The sequence below is a fragment of the Alexandromys fortis genome, unplaced genomic scaffold (genome assembly GCF_014885135.2).
Source record: "Alexandromys fortis isolate MF-2015 unplaced genomic scaffold, M_Fortis_MF-2015_v1.1 scaffold_212, whole genome shotgun sequence".
Classification (NCBI taxonomy): domain Eukaryota; kingdom Metazoa; phylum Chordata; class Mammalia; order Rodentia; family Cricetidae; genus Alexandromys; species Alexandromys fortis.
This window is the reverse complement of record NW_026068091.1, coordinates 1,253,000-1,271,204: the sequence shown is the minus strand read 5'-3', so window position 1 is coordinate 1,271,204 and position 18,205 is coordinate 1,253,000. Positions and strand designations below refer to the sequence as shown.

Below are 18,205 nucleotides of genomic sequence, written 5' to 3'. Positions count from 1 at the left end.
CCTGCAGAACCTCAGCAGTTCTCTGCCCTTCGTCTTCTGCATGCTAGAGCCACGGGTGCCAGCCACGCTGCTCCACTTGGGCTTTGATGTTGCTCTCACTTGCTGCCCCCGTGATTCATGAAGATTCCCTGTGAGGTGGCCCCTAACACCTCGTTAGCCAAGGACTCAGAATTGTTAACATTTTGCAAATCAAAATACTTTTTTTTGATTGTTTGTTTGCTTGTTTGTTTGAGACAGGGTCCTGGCTTTCCTAGAACTGGCGATGTCAATCAGGCTGGCTTTGAACTCACAGACATCTGCTAGCCTCTGCCTCCCAAGGACTGGGATTAAAGGCGTGCACCATCACACACAAGAATACTTGTTTTTGATCAAATTATTTTTTTTAAATATTTAATTTTTTATTTTATGTGCACATTTGTCTGTGTGAGGGTGTTGGATACCTGGAACTGGAGTTGCAGACAGCTGTGAGCTGCCATGTGGATGCTGGGAATTGAACCCAGATCCTCTGGAAGAGCAGTCAGTGCTCTTAACCTCTGAGCCATGTCTCCAGCCCGATCAAATTATTTTTAACTTATTATTATTATTATTATTATAGTATAGTACACACAGCAGGATTACTTCCTAAGGCTGAGGGGTAACTCAGTGATAGAGCACTTACTTGCCTTGCATGCGTGAGGCCCTGGGTTCCATCCTCAGCAGCAAATTAACATGAATAAATATATTAATTACTGTCTTAACTCTCTGTGTGTATGCATTTCATATTTTTTCTTATTTAAGTGGCTATTCCCTCAGCTTTTTCCCATCTGTCGCACAGAAGACGACTGGCCACAGTCGGTGTCTTCAGCTTCTCCTGGATCTGCATTGCAATCTCTATGTAGATTGCTTGTTCCCAGGGGTTCCTTGAGGACAAAACTAACACATACATATCTGGAAAATGACAGCTTTTACTTGAGCTAACTGGGTTTGTTTTTGTTTGTTCATTTGTTTTTAGTTTGAGATAATTTTGCTTACTACTTGAGTGTTGATAAGTAAATATTTACAGGAAGTGAAGCCAGCACCCATGTCACGTTGAACTAACGTTGGTCTGGTCTGATCTTCTGGGGCTGTGGTGGGTACCTTAGACTGCGAGCAGAGCTACACCAGAGCTGCTCAAGCCCCTTTGCCATCATCATGGGATCTGGGGCTAAGTCCCACTCAGGTCTTAGTCTGGGAATAATCTCAAAAACAAAGTTTCCTGGAACTGCATATAATACCATGAGGTTCTAGGTTCACTCTTTAGCACACCCACACCAAAAAGAAAGCCAGCTGGGTGTAGTGGTGCACTCCTTAAATCCAGCACTTAGGCAGAGGCGGGTGGATGTCTGAGTTCAAGAACAGACAGGGCTACACAGAGCAACTCTGTCTTGAAAAAAAAAAAAAAAAAGGAAAGAAAAGTATGATGCCGTAGCTCAGAAACATTAAGGTGATGGCCACGATGTCTTGTTATTTCTGTCCACGCATCTGCATCTGTTCTTGTTGTGTTTTTGAGATGAATCTTACTCTCTATAGTCCTGGCTGGCCTGGAACTCACTGTATGGGTCAGGCTGACCTTGAAGTTTCCTCCAGAGTGCTGTGCCACCACCAGGTTTTCTTTACGTGTGAGACAGTCTCACAATTTAGCCCCGGTTAGCCTCACGCTTGCTAACATAGTCCAAGCTGACCTCAACTCTTGGCAGTCCTGAGCTTTGGTTCTGAGACTGCAAGTGTGATTTGCCACACCTCATCCTGCTTCTTATATGTTCCCTATAAAATAATCTGTCAAAGCAACAAAGTAAAATAGGAAAGACAGGGCAGGCAGTTTGGAGAGAGTTGGTCTTACAGAAAAACTGCCGGTTCGAGGCCAGCCTGAGTAAGACCTGTTTAAAAGTGACAGCAAAGCCGGGCGGTGGTGGCGCATGCCTTTAATCCCAGCACTCGGGAGGCAGAGGCAGAGGGATCTCTGTGAGTTCGAGACCAGCCTGGTCTACAAGAGCTAGTTCCAGGACAGGCTTCAAAACCACAGAGAAACCCTGTCTCGAAAAACAAAACAAAAAAAAAACCTTCTGAGCTAAAAGTGACAGCAAACGAAAATGTGGTGTACCTTGACCGCCTCTCGTTAAGCTGTATTTACATTCATTCCCGCGTGAGATTTGTGTGCTTGCTTCTGAAGGTTCCATGTGTTTTGTGACACACTGCTTCTGCTTTTCAGAACGCTGACCCTAAGTCGTCCCTCAAAGGTGTAAGTGACCAGCTTGGAGAAGGGCCCAGTGATGGACTGCCACTTTCAAGTAGCCTTCAGTTTCTTGAAGATGAACTTGAGTCTTCTCCTCTTCCTGATCTCGGCGAGGACCAACCCTTTGACATTCTTCAGAAGTCCTTGCAGGAGGCGAATATCACTGAGCAGACACTGGCCCAAGAGGCATACCTGGATGCCAGCGTAGGCTCAAGCCAGCAGTTTGCACAAGCTCAGCTTCATCCTTCTTCATCAGCATCCTTTACTCAGGCTTCTAACGTTTCTAATTACTCAGGTCAGACTCTGCAGCCTATCGGGGTGACACACGTGCCTGTGGGACCGTCATTTGCAAGCAATACAGTGGGCGTGCAGCATGGCTTCATGCAGCACGTGGGCATCAGCGTGCCCAGCCAGCACTTGCCTAACAGCAGCCAGATCGGCGGCTCTGGGCAAATACAGTTGATCGGGTCATTTGGTAATCAGCCTTCCATGATGACAATTAATAATCTAGATGGCTCGCAGATCATATTAAAAGGCAGTGGGCAGCAAACCCCAAGCAATGTGAGCGGAGGACTTCTGGTTCACAGACAGACTCCTAACGGCAACTCGTTGTTTGGGAACTCCACTTCCAGTCCGGTAGCACAGCCTGTCACCGTTCCATTTAACAGCACAAATTTTCAGGCATCTTTACCTGTGCATAACATCATTATTCAAAGGGGTCTCGCACCAAATTCAAATAAAGTCCCAATTAATATCCAGCCAAAGCCGATCCAGATGGGTCAGCAGAGTACGTACAATGTGAACAGCCTGGGAATTCAGCAGCACCATGTCCAGCAAGGGGTCTCCTTCGCCTCTGCAAGCTCGCCCCAGGGCTCCGTGGTTGGTCCACACATGTCTGTGAACATTGTCAACCAACAGAACACGAGGAAGCCTGTCACCTCCCAGGCCGTGAGTAGTGCAGGGGGCAGTATCGTCATTCATTCCCCCATGGGCCAGCCTCACACCCCCCAAAGTCAGTTCCTTATACCTACAAGCCTTTCCGTCAGCTCCAACTCGGTACACCACGTCCAGACCATAAACGGGCAACTTCTTCAGACTCAGCCCTCGCAGCTCATCTCTGGCCAGGTGGCCTCCGAGCATGTCATGTTGAATAGGAGTTCTTCTAACATGCTCAGGACCAACCAACCGTACTCTGGACAGATGCTTAACAACCAGAACACCGCCGTGCAGCTGGTGTCTGGGCAGACTTTTGCCACCTCTGGCAGTCCCGTGATCGTCAATCATGCGTCCCCTCAGATGGCCGGAGGGCAGATGCCCTTGCAGCGGTCCTCGCCAACTGTATTGCACCTGTCCCCGGGGCAGAGCAGCGCTTCCCAAGGAAGACCCGGCTTTCCCGCCATGCCCTCGGTGACCAGCATGGCAGGGTCTACCCGGTTCCCTACTGTCAGCTCGGCCAGCACTGCGCATCCCAGTCTTGGGTCCGCAGTGCAGTCTGGGACATCAGGATCAAACTTCACGGGAGACCAGCTGACACAACAAAACAGGACTTCGGTACCCGTCAGTGTGCCCCATCGTCTTCCCGTTTCTTCTTCCAAACCTACCAGCACTTTCAGCAACACACCGGGAGCTCAGCCGCAGTTCTTCTGTCAGGTTAGTGTCCGCCACGGCATGGAGACAGAAAAACAGAATTCTGTCGTATTCACTCAAGTGCTGCTTCACCTTAGGTGAAATTTACCTATTAACTTCAGCTTTACAGTTTATGGTTGATTGATTGTTCATGTTCACTTTTTTTCGTTTTTCGAGGCAGGGTTTCTCTGTAGCTTTGGAGCCTGTCCTGGAACTAGCTCTTGTAGACCAGGCTGGCCTCGAACTCACAGAGATCCACCTGCCTCCCAAGTGCTGGGATTAAAGGCGTGCGCCACCACCGCCCGGCTGTTCTTCCTTCTTAAGGAGAGTCTCCCAGCCAGTGGGGCATTGCAGTATAGAGTGAAGATCCTAGGATCCTGGCGTTTGGGGCCAGTGAGATGGGTCAGCCTGACAACCACAGTGTAGAAGGAGAGAACCGCCTCGCAAAGTCACCCCCTGATGTTGACACACAGTACTGACTTACCATCTGTCGCTGAGGTGACACCAGGACCAAAGGCAGCCTGAAGCCTGAGGAGGAAGCAGTTTATTCAGCTCACCTTTCCCTGTCATGTCCGTCCCTGAGGGAAGTCAGTGTTATAATTCAAAACAGAAACCTGGAGACAGGAATCAGTGTAGAGGCCATGGAGGAATGCTGCTTATTGGCTTGCTCCCCATGGCCTACTCAGCTTCCTCCATCCCTCCTTCCCTTCCTTTCTTTCTTTTTATTTCTTCTTTGTTTGTTTGTTTGTTTGTTTGTTTTGAGACATGGTCTCACTATATAGCTCTTGCTGTCCTGGAACTGACTATGGAGACCAGGCTGGCCTCAAACTCATAGAGATCCACTTGCTTCTGCCTCCAGGGTTTTGGGATTAAAGGTTTTTTAGCTAGTTTCCTATATGCCCAGAACCACATGCCCAGGGATGGCATCCCCCACAGTGGGCTGGGCCCTTCCACATCATTTAACAATCAAGAAAATGTACCACAGACATGCCACAGGCATCTGACAGAGGCAGTTCCTCAAGTGAGGCGCCCGCTTCCCAGATGACTCCAGCTTGTGTTGAGTTGACATAAAAGTACTACAAGGATGCACTTGTATACACACATACATGTATAAACATACAAATAAATGCACTTGTACACACACGTATAAACACAAATAAATGCACTTGTACACACACATATATAAACACACAAATAAATGCACTTGTACACACACATATATAAACATACAAATAAACACTTGTACACACACATGTATAAACATACAAATAAATGCCCTTGTACACACACATAAACACACAAATAAGTACACTTGTACACACACATAAACACACACAAATAAATGCGGTATGTGTATTTTTCAATTCTTGAATTTGAATCTAGGCTTTACGAGATGTATGACATGCAGCCAGTAGAGTCATGCTGCAGACTTCATTTTCGTGAGTGAAATGGGATAATAATAAATCCGCCGTACCATGGAGTTACTGGGAGACAAGCGGTATCTTCCCCGAGCACAAGGGTTAATCCATTGGGCAGAGCAGAACCTTAAGGATCATCAGCTGGCGACCACGCCATCACTGAAAGGACATTTCAGCTGGGTAAACGTGGCTGCTGCTTGTGAGCCACCTGGACGCTCAGGGACTCTGCCACTCAGAAGTGGTCGCTGGCCCTGCCCAGAGGGAGGCATGGGGGTGGTCAGGAGCACTCTCCTTTGACCAGTACCTGAGCCTGCACAGTTGGTAAAGCCATACAGAGATTGTTGCTGAAACACTTTGATGTGATCCTCAGCTCCTGTCCTCTCTTTAGCAGGCTTTTTACCTTTCTTGTCCTCCTCATTTCCTCAGTCAGACACAAAACTCAGTGAGAGCGTGCTTTACCTGGCTCAGTTCCTGGCTTCCTGCCTCAGCACAGCAACTGTAGAGCATGCTCACATGATCATCACAGCTGGTCCTCCTCCCACCCACACACCCACCCCATCACATCTTCACAGCCTTCTCTACCTGCAGAAGGTTCTGGAACGTACATTTCTATATTAGTATATTCATTGTCAATCTTTTAAATGTACAGATACCAATCTGTATACCTCAGGTATACAAATCCATACACAGGCACACACACAGAGTTTAAAATCATAAAAATAGGAGCTGGAGAGATGGCTCAGCAGTTAAGAACACTGACTGCTTTTGCAAAGGACTGGAGTTCAGTTCCCAGCACCTGCCTGGCAACTCCCAGGTCGGGAAAGAAGCCTGGTCATGCAGGCTGTGTTCACAGTTGGTCCCACTTCTCAGCAACACCCCTGATAGCGAAGGGAGGGAAAACCATTTCATTGTGGTGTATGTAGTCCAAGACAGTGGCTCATCTCACTGCATGCTTTAAAACCTACAGGAGTCTCATGTCTTCGCTGCTGGTGTTTGTACCTGTTTGTTTCTTATCATTCATTTATCTTGGGGTGTGGGACACACATAAGTTACCATAAGTTACAGAGCACCCTGGAGGTCAAGGGAAAACTGTGGGAGTCTCCCCCTTACCCACCGGGGCTCAGGATTGGCAGCAAGTACCTTAACTGGCTGAGCCATCTCACCAACTCTGGTTTTTATTAGATGTATTTATTCCTGTGTGAGTGTGTGTGTGTGTGTGTGTGTGTGTGTGTCAGGGGCAGTCAAAGGACAGTTTGCAGGAGTCAGTTCTCTCCTTCCACCATATGGATTCTGGGAATTCAGTTCGGGTCATCGAGTCCTGATAGGCAAGCCCCTTCAGCTGCCGAGTCATTTATTTATGTGTGCAATGTTTGCCTCTGTGACTGTGCACCACAGACATGGCTGGTGCCCAGTGAGGCCACAAGAGGATATTGGCATCTGGAATTGGAGTCACATATGGTCACGAGCCACCATGTGGGTGCTAGGAACCAGACCCTGGTCTTCTGCGAGAACAGTAAAAGCTCTTAACTATTGAGCCATCTCTCCAGCGTCCAGCAGAACTTTCTTGCTGAGCCCGTGTTTTGTGTTAAGACAGAGGCTCACATGGTAGCCTAGACTGGCCTGAAATTTTCTGTGTAACTCAGACTGGCCTTAGATTTGAGCAGTCCTGTTTCTGCCTCCTAAGTACTGGGATTATAGGCATAGGCCACCACGTCCCTCCCCCATCGTTCTTTGTCCTTGTGTTTTGGAAAGCTATGAAACAGTTTTTTTGTGTATGTGTGTGGTTGTGTGTGCGTGTGTGTATGTGAAGAGGGGGCAAGACAGGGTTTCAGTGTGTAGCAGCCCTATCTGTCCTGGAACTTGCTTCTTTTTTTTTTTTTTTTTTTTTTTTTTTGGTTTTTCGAGACAGGGTTTCTCTGTGGTTTTGGAGCCTGTCCTAGAACTAGCTCTTGTAGACCAGGCTGGTCTCGAACTCCCAGAGATCCGCCTGCCTCTGCCTCCCAAGTGCTGGGATTAAAAGCGAGCGCCACCACCGCCCGGCTGAGACAGGGTTTCTCTGTAGCTTTGGAGCCTGTCCTGGAACTGGTTCTTGTAGAACATGCTGGCCTCAAACTCACAGAGATCCTCGGGATTAAAGGCATGCACCACCACTGCTTGGCCCTGGAACTTGCTTTATAGACCAGGCTGACCTTGAACTCACAGAGTTCTTGAATGCCCACTGCCCAGCAGAGGCAGTGTTTTTAATGGCCCTGGGTTTGGATTGCTATGAGTAAACTCGGGGTACATTTTCAGAGTTGTCAGATGCCGGGTGCTCCCAACTCCTAGTGTGATTGGTCCTGTCCCTCGTACCGTGAACTCTGAACACTGGGTGTCCACTAAGTTCCCCCATTGTGTTTCCTTCTTCTGGGTGTGGTGGTGCACGCTGTGATGAGTACTTGGCAGATGGAGACAGGAGGATCGATCAGGAGTTCAAAACTAGCCGGGGCTACGTAGTGAGCTTGAGGCCACCCATCCTCGGCTACCCCAGATCCTGATTTTCACAAAACAGAAATACTCAAGACTCTGGAGATACACAGGTTCCATTCAGATTATCTCCACTAGCCTGAGCTGCCAGAGGCAGTTCCTGACTTACGACAGTTTCCCCAGGTGGTTCAGTGTACCCAGCGTCCCTAGTACCCATCCCCAGCTGCCCAGCACTGACGAGTGATTGTACTCTGGGTGGTTTCCCGTCTCCTCTGGTGGTGTTTTACACAGTGGGCACAGACGCTGGTGCTGCCACCGCCTTATCTCAGGCTCACCCAGATCCTGCCGATGGTTCCCTCCACGTTGTCTGCCGTGCCTTCTGCTGTATGTCCTTCATGATTAGAGTGCTCTTCAACTTCTGACAAAACACTCCGTTCTTGTTCATTGTTTGCTTCCTCTGCCCCTTCCATGGAATCAGCACTTTGTTTTCTGTGAGAGAAGGTCTCACGTAGCCCAGGCTGACCTCAAACTTGTAGTACGGTCAAGATAGTCCTGAGTTCCTGATCCTCCTCTAAGCCCTGCTTCCCAAGTGCTGGGCTTATAAACTGGTATCTCCATACTGGACTGGATTTTTTCTTTTTCTTTTTATTTTTTTTTTTGGTTTTTCGAGACAGGGTTTCTCTGTGGTTTTGGAGCCTGTCCTGGAACTAGCTCTTGTAGACCAGGCTGGTCTCGAACTCACAGAGATCCGAACTCACAGAGATCTGCCTGCCTCTGCCTCCCGAGTGCTGGGATTAAAGGCGTGCGCCACCACCGCCCGGCTGGATTTTTTCTTTTTAAAGGAGAATCCTAGCCCAGTGTAGCTAAAAACAGACATCTGGAGCTGGGAGTAGGTGCAGCGGCAGAGTGCTTGTCAACATCTGGAGCTGGGAGTAGGGCAGCGGCAGAGTGCTTGTCAACATCTGGAGCTGGGAGTAGGGCAGCTGCAGAGTGCTTGTCAACATCTGGAGCTGGGAGTAGGTGCAGCGGCAGAGTGCTTGTCAACATCTGGAGCGGGGAGTAGGTGCAGCGGCAGAGTGCTTGTCAACATCTGGAGCTGGGAGTAGGTGCAGCGGCAGAGTGCTTGTCAAGCGGGCTGGAGTTCTGGGCTTGGTGACCAGCACCGTGCACACATATGGCATAGTTGATGCTTTGGTTGCGGGAGTGAGGTAGACATGTGTGTGCATGCGTGTGGAGAGGTGGAGTGTAGCTTGGTTGTACATGCCTGCCTAGCCTGCAGAAGGCTCTGGGTTCCGTCTCCAGCCCCGCCGAGCAAACAGCTGTGTGTATGTTCGCGCTGCTGGTGTTCTCTGAGCTGGTAAGGATAAGTCAGCTCCATTTCCTGTAGCTACACATGGATTTCTCGGTTTGTATAACAGGAAAGTTCGTATGTATACTTTCAGGTCTAGCCCACAAGGCCGCCATCTTTTCCAGGCTTTCCATTCCGTTCCTATTAGCCAGAATCCCAGTGCCACAGTGCATTGATTTGTTCAACCCCGGCATTTACAGAAACCAATCTTATAGTTACTATCCGTGTTCTCACTGTTGTGAAGACAAGCGTACTCGTTAGACCTGACGCTGGTCTACTTCATAGTGCATGTCAGCCACGCACACACAATGAGACCCCACTCAAGATACAGAAATCATTTGGTTTGCCCCATCCCCTTGGTGTTGAAGTACAATTGAGTTTACTTGTTTCTGCTTGTATCTCGTTGCTGGCCACACTGGGCATTGCACAGACAGAGACCTGGGTACTTCCTGAAACCCTGAGATTCACACCTTCCCTTTCTCACTCAGAGTAAGGTTCCGACAGCGTGTTCTTTGTTTTTAGGCTGTTGTATGTTTGTTTCTTCATTTGTTTTAGGATTTTTATATGTGCCTCAGTGTTTTGTCTGCATGTGTGTCTGTACACTGTATAGGTGCCTGGTGCCCTGAGTGGCCAGAAGATGGCTCCAGATCCCCTACAACTGGGGTTACAGATGGGCGTGAGTCACTACGTGGGTGCTGGGAATCAAACCAGTATCCTCTTGAAGGATGCCAGTGTTCTTAACTGCTGAGCCTTATCTCCAGCTGTGTTTTAAAGTTCTTTGTTTTTGTTTTTGTTTTTGTGACAAGATCTCACTATATCCAGGGCTGGTCTGAAACTTGACCCGGTCCTCCTCCCTCAGCTTCCTATGCCTGAGGTTGTAAGTGTGTAAGTGTGTACCTCGGGCCCTGCTCTTCCTTCACTAGCAAAAACGTTTGCTAAGAATCCCAAATATCAATTGTACAGAAAGGAGTTGGACATTTTGAAATAATATGTAGCCATTCAAATGTTTCTAGAATTATGATGGGGTAAACATATCTTTAATTCCAGCATTCTCAAGGCAGGCAGATCTTAGACTACTTAGTGAATTCCAGGTCAGCCAGGCTTCCTAGTAAGACCCTGTGTCAAAATAAAATAAGATAAAATTTTAAGAAATAAAGTGGTTTCCAAAAGTTTCAGAGAAAGCTGATAATTTTCAGTGAAAATGTTTGTGTGAATGTAGACTCTTCAGACAGTATGATGAGCTAGAAACAGAGTCCCCTCCTGCTGATGAAGCCCCAGAGGGTCTGGTGGCGGGACTGAAGTCAGCCTCATCCCCTCTCAGCTCTAGGAACTTGTCCCCTCGTCCCAGAAGTGCTGATGTCTGGGAGCGGCTGTTACAGCAACCTCTACCCTGCTAAGACAGTAGTGGGTGCTTCAAACTCAAGACCGCCTGACCCCTTCTCAGGTCTAAACAAGCAAACAGGAGCTGTGCAACCAATCCTTCATTCCCCAGCCTCCTGAGGCTCTTAGATTCCCTGTGACGCGACCTCTGCACATAAAAGCCAGACGCCATAAGTAGACAGGCTGTTCATGACACTGTGGACACTTTTCTATCATGTATGATCAGCTTTTTTTGTTTTTAGTTTGTTTGATTGCTGTTTTTCCTTTGGGTTTTTTGTTTGTTTGTGTTCAAGACAGATTTTCTCTGTGCAACAGTCCTGGTTGTCCTGGAACTCAGTAGACCAGGCTGGCCTCGAACTCACAGGCTGAACTCTGCTCCCAAGTGCTGGGATTAAAGGCGTGTGCCACCACTGCCTGGCCATAATAGTTTTTTTGTGACTTTTTATGCAGGAAGATGAGGGAAGTAGGTCATTGGTGTGGTTCCCAGGCTGTTCCTGCCATCAGTTTCCAGGAACTCCATCTGGAGGGAGGAATAAGGACGTGGCTTTGGAGGCGGCAGGCACTACAGGGTAGTATGTAGGTCACCTGCCAGATGTATGCGCAGAACCAAGGGTGACTTCTACTTTATAAATGCACTGTAATTTTCCTGTGGAAATCATGGGCAGTTATAATGAACCAAAATATCATTATTCAAGCATGTAGTGTTTATATTAGTGAAAATTTAAATTTGGCAAGTATTTTTTTTAAAGATTTATTCTTATTGTTTTTAATTCTGTGCATGCTTGAGTCTGTGTGGGCACATGAGCACCAGTACCTGAGGAAGAGGGGTAGTGGTCCGCTAGAGCTGGAGCCAAGGCAGTTGTGAGCCAGCCGGGGTCGGTGCTCAGAGCTGAACCCAGGTCCTCTTCAAAAGCAGTAAGTGCTCTTAACTGCGGAGCCTCTCTCCAGCCCCATAATCCAACATTTTAATAATATAAATGGTTAATGTTATGGGCAATGAGAGCTCAGCAGTTAAGTACTTACTGAGCAAGCCCAGCAACCTGGAAAGGGCCCACTCTGCAAAGGTGTCCTCTCACCTCCACACATACACATGTGCACACTCACACACGTGCACACACACTTAACATTCGAGAGGACTGGCTTTCTCGGCATTGTATTTAAGTAGCTTGGTCGCAGGCACTCACCTAGAACAGGGAGGTGTCCTTTCCTCCCCTCTCTCCAGCCGCCACTTGCCACGGGTGACCAGTGGAGCCGACTTCCTGGGCTTCAAGCCTCACTCCCACTCTCCTTAATGGGGACACTCGGAGAGCCACAGAAGCTGGAAGGCCGCAGCAGCCGTTCACCTGGTTCCCCCGAAGCCTCTGTCTGTAGTGTTTGTTTGGTGTACTGTGTCCGTGTGCCTGTGTGGTGCGCACACATGCACATACAAACACGGCTTTTCCTCTGAACCATCTCAGAGTCCTCTATAAACACTGTGACTGTTCGCCTGTCCCTTCTTCAGCAGGCGTCTCCCGAGTGAGGACGTGCTGCCATTCTGTGTTGTCATAATAGTTTTCACTCAAAATTCAATCAGAAAACATTATTTGCAAGACAGGGTTTCTCTGTGTAACAGCCCTAGCTGCCCTGGAACTAGCTCTTGTAGACCAGGCTGGCCTGGAACTCACAAAGATCCACCTGCCTCTGCCTCCTGTATGCTCGGACTAAAGGGTACACCACCGCCCAGCACTCTTGCTGCTTTTGCAGAGGAACTGAGTTCAGCTCCCAGCACTCACATGGGACAACTCACAACTGTCTGTAACTCCAGCTCCAGGGAGCTCTGGCACTCTGGCCTATTTGGGCACCTGCACTGACATGCACACAGACACACATATATACATAATTAAAAATAATAAAAATTGCCAGGCGGTGGTGGCGCACACCATTAATTTCAGCACTCAGGAGGCAGAGGCAGGCAGATCTCTGTGGGTTCAAGGCCAGTCTGGTCTACAGAGCTAGTTCCAAGATAGGCTCCAAAGGTACAGAGAAACCCTGTCTCGAAAAACAAAATAATAATAATAATAGTAATCAACATTTTATAAAAACCTTAAGGACCTGCAAGATGGCTTAGCAGGTAAAGTTGCTTGTCGCCAGGCTAAACTCAATCTCTGGACCTCATGCGGTAGAAAGAGAACCCAGTCCCACGGGTTGTCCTCTGATCTCCACATGTGCACTGTGGCATGAGATCCTCGTCCCTCCAGTTTGAGGCCAGCCTGGTCTACAGAGCTAGTTCCAGGACAGGCTCCAAAGCCACAGAGAAACCCTGTCTCGAAAAACCAAAAAAAAAAAAAAAAGTGTAAAAGAAGAAAGATAAAGCAAATCCTTGAACAAAGTAGATAAAATATTGTAATGAGCCTGACTCTTCAGTCAGCTAGCTATTGGCTGTGGCCCAGTAACCTCAAGGCTGCCTCTCCTGTTCGCTGTCACCCACTTGACAGCTGTGCGCGCGCGCGCACACACCACACACACACACACACACACACCGCCTTGCTCTTTTGAAGCTAATCTGCAGTCTAGTGTGCATCCCCAGTCTGGTTGTGTTTCTTCTTAGCGTGCTTTCCTTTTATTTCTTAAAGATTTATTATATATACAATACAACCATAACAGAAGAGTGCACCCCCATGTCTATATAAATGGTTGTGAGCCACTATGTGGTTGCTGGGAATTGAACTCAGGACCTCTAAAAGTGCAGTCAGTGCTCTTAACCTCTGAGTTCTCTCTCCAGCCCGCTTTCCTTCTTTTTGATGCTCAAATTGTCCTGATTTTGTGTTGAGCCAGTTCAAGTCTGGTCCTTTGCTCCTGAGGTTCCCATGGCTGAGCACTTCTTCCTTTGCAGGCTTGGTTGAGAATGCCAGGCCTCAAACAGACCCAGGTCTCCTTCATGGCCTCCTTCTGTGAACTGGAGGCTTAAGCCAGGACTAACTCGGAAGCTTTTCACTGTCTTGTGAATGGATCAGAAATGAAGTCAGTGATTCAACAGATGACTTTTATGAGACATTAACTTGTCAGACAAAACTGTGATGGGTCTAAATCTCCTCAGTGCTCCAAAAGATTTAGTAGTAGGTTTAAAATTCCATGAGAACCAAAGCCAGCATGTCCCCTCGTGGTCTTGTCTATGAGAGTGCAGGTGTGAGCAAGCTGATTTGTCTGTTGAGGTCTCCAGCTGCGCCTCTCTGTGGTTCCCACCCTCTCCTGCCTCACTGTGTCTGCAGATACCCAGCACGGTGACCTTGCTTTATTCTCCCATACTTTTAATAAGTCACCAAATCCTATAAAAAAAATTTTTTTATCTGGGCAGTGGTGTCTCACACCTTTAATCCCAGCACTCAGGAGGCAGAGGCAGGCAGATCTCTAAATTTGAAGCCAGCCTGATCTACATACAGAGAAACTCTGTCTTGAAAAAGGTTTTAAACAGAAAATATTTTTTTTGAGAGAGGGTCTCTCACTAGCCTCACTAGAGAGGTAGCTCTGGCTGGCCTCAAACTCACAGAAATCCCCCTGCCTCTGCTTCCCCAATGCTAAAAAGTATACCACCATACTCAGCTTTAAATTCTTCTTTGAAAATGTCTCATGCATTCACTCCATGAATGTTGGAAATATTGACAGGAACCAGGACAGTGCTGGGCCTTAACCAGATTATTTTTGGTCCTTTCTTGGAGGTGCACACGGGCTCCTGTGGCAGCCCCACGGTAGGCAGTGTGGGCTCACACAGGCCGCCACACTGTACTTTCCTCCCTCCTTTTCTGTATTCATTCTCTGCGGCAGGCTGTAGTGCGACTTCTCTAGGAAAGGGGAGTCCGTCCTTGCCTGTGTCCTGTCAGCGAGTGGCCTGTGGGCTCTGTCCGTCTTTAGTTTTCTCGTCTGAAAAATTGGGTCATCTAGGGAGCTTCTAAAACTGTTGATGCCTGGACCTTATCCCCATAAATTCTGATCTAAGCGGCCTAGAGCAAGGACCTCAGGCACCAGTGTTTACAGAAACTCTCAAGTGACTGTGAAGTGCAGCTCAGGGAGAAGGCACAGGGCTAGCCAATGCTCACAGCCCTTTATGGCCCTAATGTCGCCTCATTAGACACGGCTTTCCCATCAGAATGATTGATGTGCCTTTAGCCCCTCCTTCACAGCACGCTTCCAGAACTCCAATCCTAAAACACTGGCCCGGTGACCTGAGCTTTCCACTCGGGAGGAAGCATACATGGCCTGCACTCGGGGTCTCCAGTCCCCCACGGGTACTTTTGAACCCACACTGGTGGTAACCGCAGCCTGCCCTTTTCCACCCTTCTTCAGTCGCTCACTTCTACAGGCTCCCGTTCAAAAGCCTAGAAGCTCACAGGCTCCTTGCTTTCCTCCCTGATGTCTTTGTGTGTCTGTCTTTCCATCTGTACTGAGCACCAAGTATGTAGCCCAGTCTGTGTGAGGTGTTTACTTCAATCAACACTCAGCACTGAGTGTCACACAGCAGTCCCTGGAGCATAAAACCCTGTTGCAGGAACCCAGAGAAGCAAGTGTTCACATACACTGTTTCAGAAACGTGTGTGTGTGTGTGTGTGTGTGTGTGTGTCTGTGTACGTGAGTGTGGCCACACGTGTCACAGCATGAGCATGCAGGTTGGAAGAGCTGGTTCTCTTCCTCCGTGTGGGTCGCACTCAGGCTTGGCAGCAGGATCCTTACCCGCTAAGCCATCTCACTGGCTGCCGATCTAAAGGAAGGAAGGGGTAACAAGACAGAGGGTCCAGAAAAGCCCAGGAGAGAAGATAGCGTGCACCATGGGGTCTAGGTGCTCGGAGGAGGATGTTGGTGGAAAAGGTGTGTGGTGTGTGTCCTATGAGTCTTAGTCTTTGGCATGTTAAGAGCCATGTTGTTGTGCCAAGCATGTGCCTTTATTTATTTTTTTTTTTAGTTTTTTTTTTTTTTTTGCTTATTTATTATATATACAGTGTTCCTTCTGCATGTATGCCTGTAGGCCAGAAGAGGGCACCAGATCTCAGATTACAGATGGTTGTGGTTGCTGGGAGTTGAACTCAAGACCTCTGGAATAGCAGCAAGTGCTCTTAACCACCGAGCTATCTCTCCAGTCCCGGTTTGCCTTAAATCTCAGCACTTGGGAGACCGAGGCCAAGGCAGGCAGATTTCTGGTAGTTCAAGGCCAGCCAGGGCTACAGGAGAACCTGTCACAAAAACAAAACAAAGCTGGGCAGTGGGCACGCAGGGGCAGGCGAGTCTCCTAAGTTTGAGGTCAGCCAGGTCTACAGAGCGAGTTCCATGACAGGCTGCACAAACCTACATAGAAAAACCCTGTCTTGAAAAACCAAATTAAATAAATAAATCTTAAATAAATAAATAAAAATAAAAATAGAGCCTTATTGCTGGGTGTTCTGACACACATCTTCATTCCCAGCACTACACAGGCAGTGGCAATCCGATATTGGTGAGTTTGAGGCCAGCCTGTTCTACATAGTGAGTTCCAGAACAACCAGAGCTACATAGTAAGATCCTGTCTCAAAAAACAAACAAGAAAGTCAGTGTCATAGCCCAGGCATGGACACACCTGTACATGGTCCAGGCTCCGTGGGAGTTGGCACCAGATCAGGAGTTCAAGGTTAACCATGGCTTATGGCTACAGAACCATCTCGGCTATGTGAGATCCTGTCTCAAAAATTAAAAAAAAAAAAAAAAGCAAAAGTAGTCATAGTGCTAACCTGAATGTGAAATCGTGTGTCCTATGGTGGGAAGTACATGGAGTTAAGACGAAGCTAGAACCTGTGATTGGCTGCCGTGGTGGAGACTAAGAACGACAGATGCTGACAGCGGCAGAAACGGGGAGGGGAGTTCTTACTTGTGAAGGAAGCTGTTTCAGGTGTGGTCATCAAGTCTCAGGCAGCCTAGGACAGCTGGGTGTTAGAGGACCGAAAGGCCATTGACTGAGCAGCACGGCTGTGAGGGAGCAAGGAGAGAAGAGGCAGAGACGGGAAGTCCGCAGGGAAGCTGCAGTCTCAGCATGGTAGAGGGAGCACACACAGAAGTCAGAGAGGGAAGCTAACCTACGATGGGGCTAGCCTGGGAGCTGTGCAGTGCGATGGGGCTAGCCTGGGAGCTGTGCAGTGCGATGGGGCTAGCCTGGGAGCTGTGCAGTGCGGAGTCACTTGCAATAGACTAAGAGCTGTGTGTAGTCGGTCATGGCTGTAATCCTAGCACTTGGAAGACTGAGGCAGGGGTCTGCTGTGAGTTCAAGGATAGCCTAGGCTCTAAAATAAGACCTTCTCTGAAGCCGCGCGATGGTGGCGCACGCCTTTAATCCCAGCACTCGGGAGGCAGAGGCAGGTGGATCTCTGTGAATTCGAGACCAGCCTGGTCTACAGAGCTAGTTCCAGGACAGGCTCCAAAGCTACAGAGAAACCCTGTCTTGAAGAAAAAAAAAAGACCTTCTCTGAAGAAAACAGAACGGGGAGAATTGGCTCAGTGGTTAAGAGTACTTGCTATACAAAACTTAGAACTGGATTTAGAGTCTTAGTACCCAAGTAACAAGTCTAGTGTCTGTCACATGCTGTGACGTTAAAGGAGATTGCTCCCTTGTAGCCTGAAAAAATTCTAGCTTTGAGGCTTTTATTTTGTTTTAAAAGTTTTTAACTTTTCAAGGCAGGGTCTCTCCACACAGCACTGCTCTCCTGTAGACCAGGCTAGTCTAGAAGGCTCTGCCGGGGTTAACAGCTTGTGCCACCACATCCCCCAGCAACGCACTTCCTCCAGCAAGGCCACACCTCCCACATACTCCCTGGGGTCCAAGGATCCAGATCTCTGAGCCTATGGGGACCGTTTTTATTCAAACCACACAGTTTTAAATGCCTAGTCCCACTTGAGCAGGCTGAGTGCTAGTCCCTGTCTGTAGCTGAGGCAGATTATAGGAGGGAGCGTGAGAGAGGCCATTATGGCCGGGAGGCCTGACACGGGCGTGGCAACATGGCTGAGAGACCACAGCCTCAACCAAAAGCGTGCAGCAGAGAGTGAAGGAATTAAGCCAAAGAGACTGTGAATTTGAGAGAACAAAGAGGCAGGAGCATGAGAGGGACTGGGGGCGGAGGGGGGGTGACGCAGTTGTAGTTAAATCTCAAAAAACTTGAAGAGAGAAACAGGACGGAGATGAGTGACCTGAGGCTAGCGTAGTACTTCTGGGGCGTGTGCGGTAGGTGAAAGTCATTCTTACAGCTGGGAGCAAACTTGATTTTTATAAAAAATTTTAAAAATGGCATCCCCCAGCTTCGTCTCCTACCATACTGACTAGACAGGACCTGGGGTCTCCTGGCTGTCAGACAGATGACGTGGAGGGAAGGAGAACTGTGACTAAAGCGCAGTGGGGTCTGCCCGGGAGCCAGGAGCCAGCACTGCCTGTACATTATTGTCAGATCATGAGGAGAGTTAAATCGTGAAATACGGAGCACACCAACCTTTGTGTGTGTGTGTGTGTGTGCGCGTGCGCACGCGTGTGTGTTTGTGACTGTGTTCGCAGGTGTGCAGGAGAGAAGAGGCTGTTGTGCACAGAGCACTCCTTTAATCCCAGGACGAGGGAGGCAGGGCAGGCAGATCTCTGAGTTCAAGGCCAACCTGGTCTACAGAGTGAGTTCCAGAACTGGCTCCGTTCCATAGCCACAGAGAAATCCTATCTAGGAAAACCAAAAAAAAAAAAAAAAA

General features: G+C 48.4%; 1 protein-coding gene across 4 annotated transcripts in view; it reads left to right on the top strand.

Annotated features, from left to right (window-relative positions):
• The window catches only part of Bicral (BICRA like chromatin remodeling complex associated protein), a 90,140-nt gene that overhangs the window by 57,232 nt on the left and 14,703 nt on the right, over window positions 1–18,205 (top strand). For all 4 annotated transcript variants that reach the window (XM_050122702.1, XM_050122703.1, XM_050122701.1 and 1 more), the window contains one exon: window positions 2,228–3,901. In XM_050122702.1, the coding sequence (XP_049978659.1) occupies window positions 2,228–3,901 (1,674 nt within the window). The remainder of the gene's footprint in view (window positions 1–2,227; window positions 3,902–18,205) is intronic.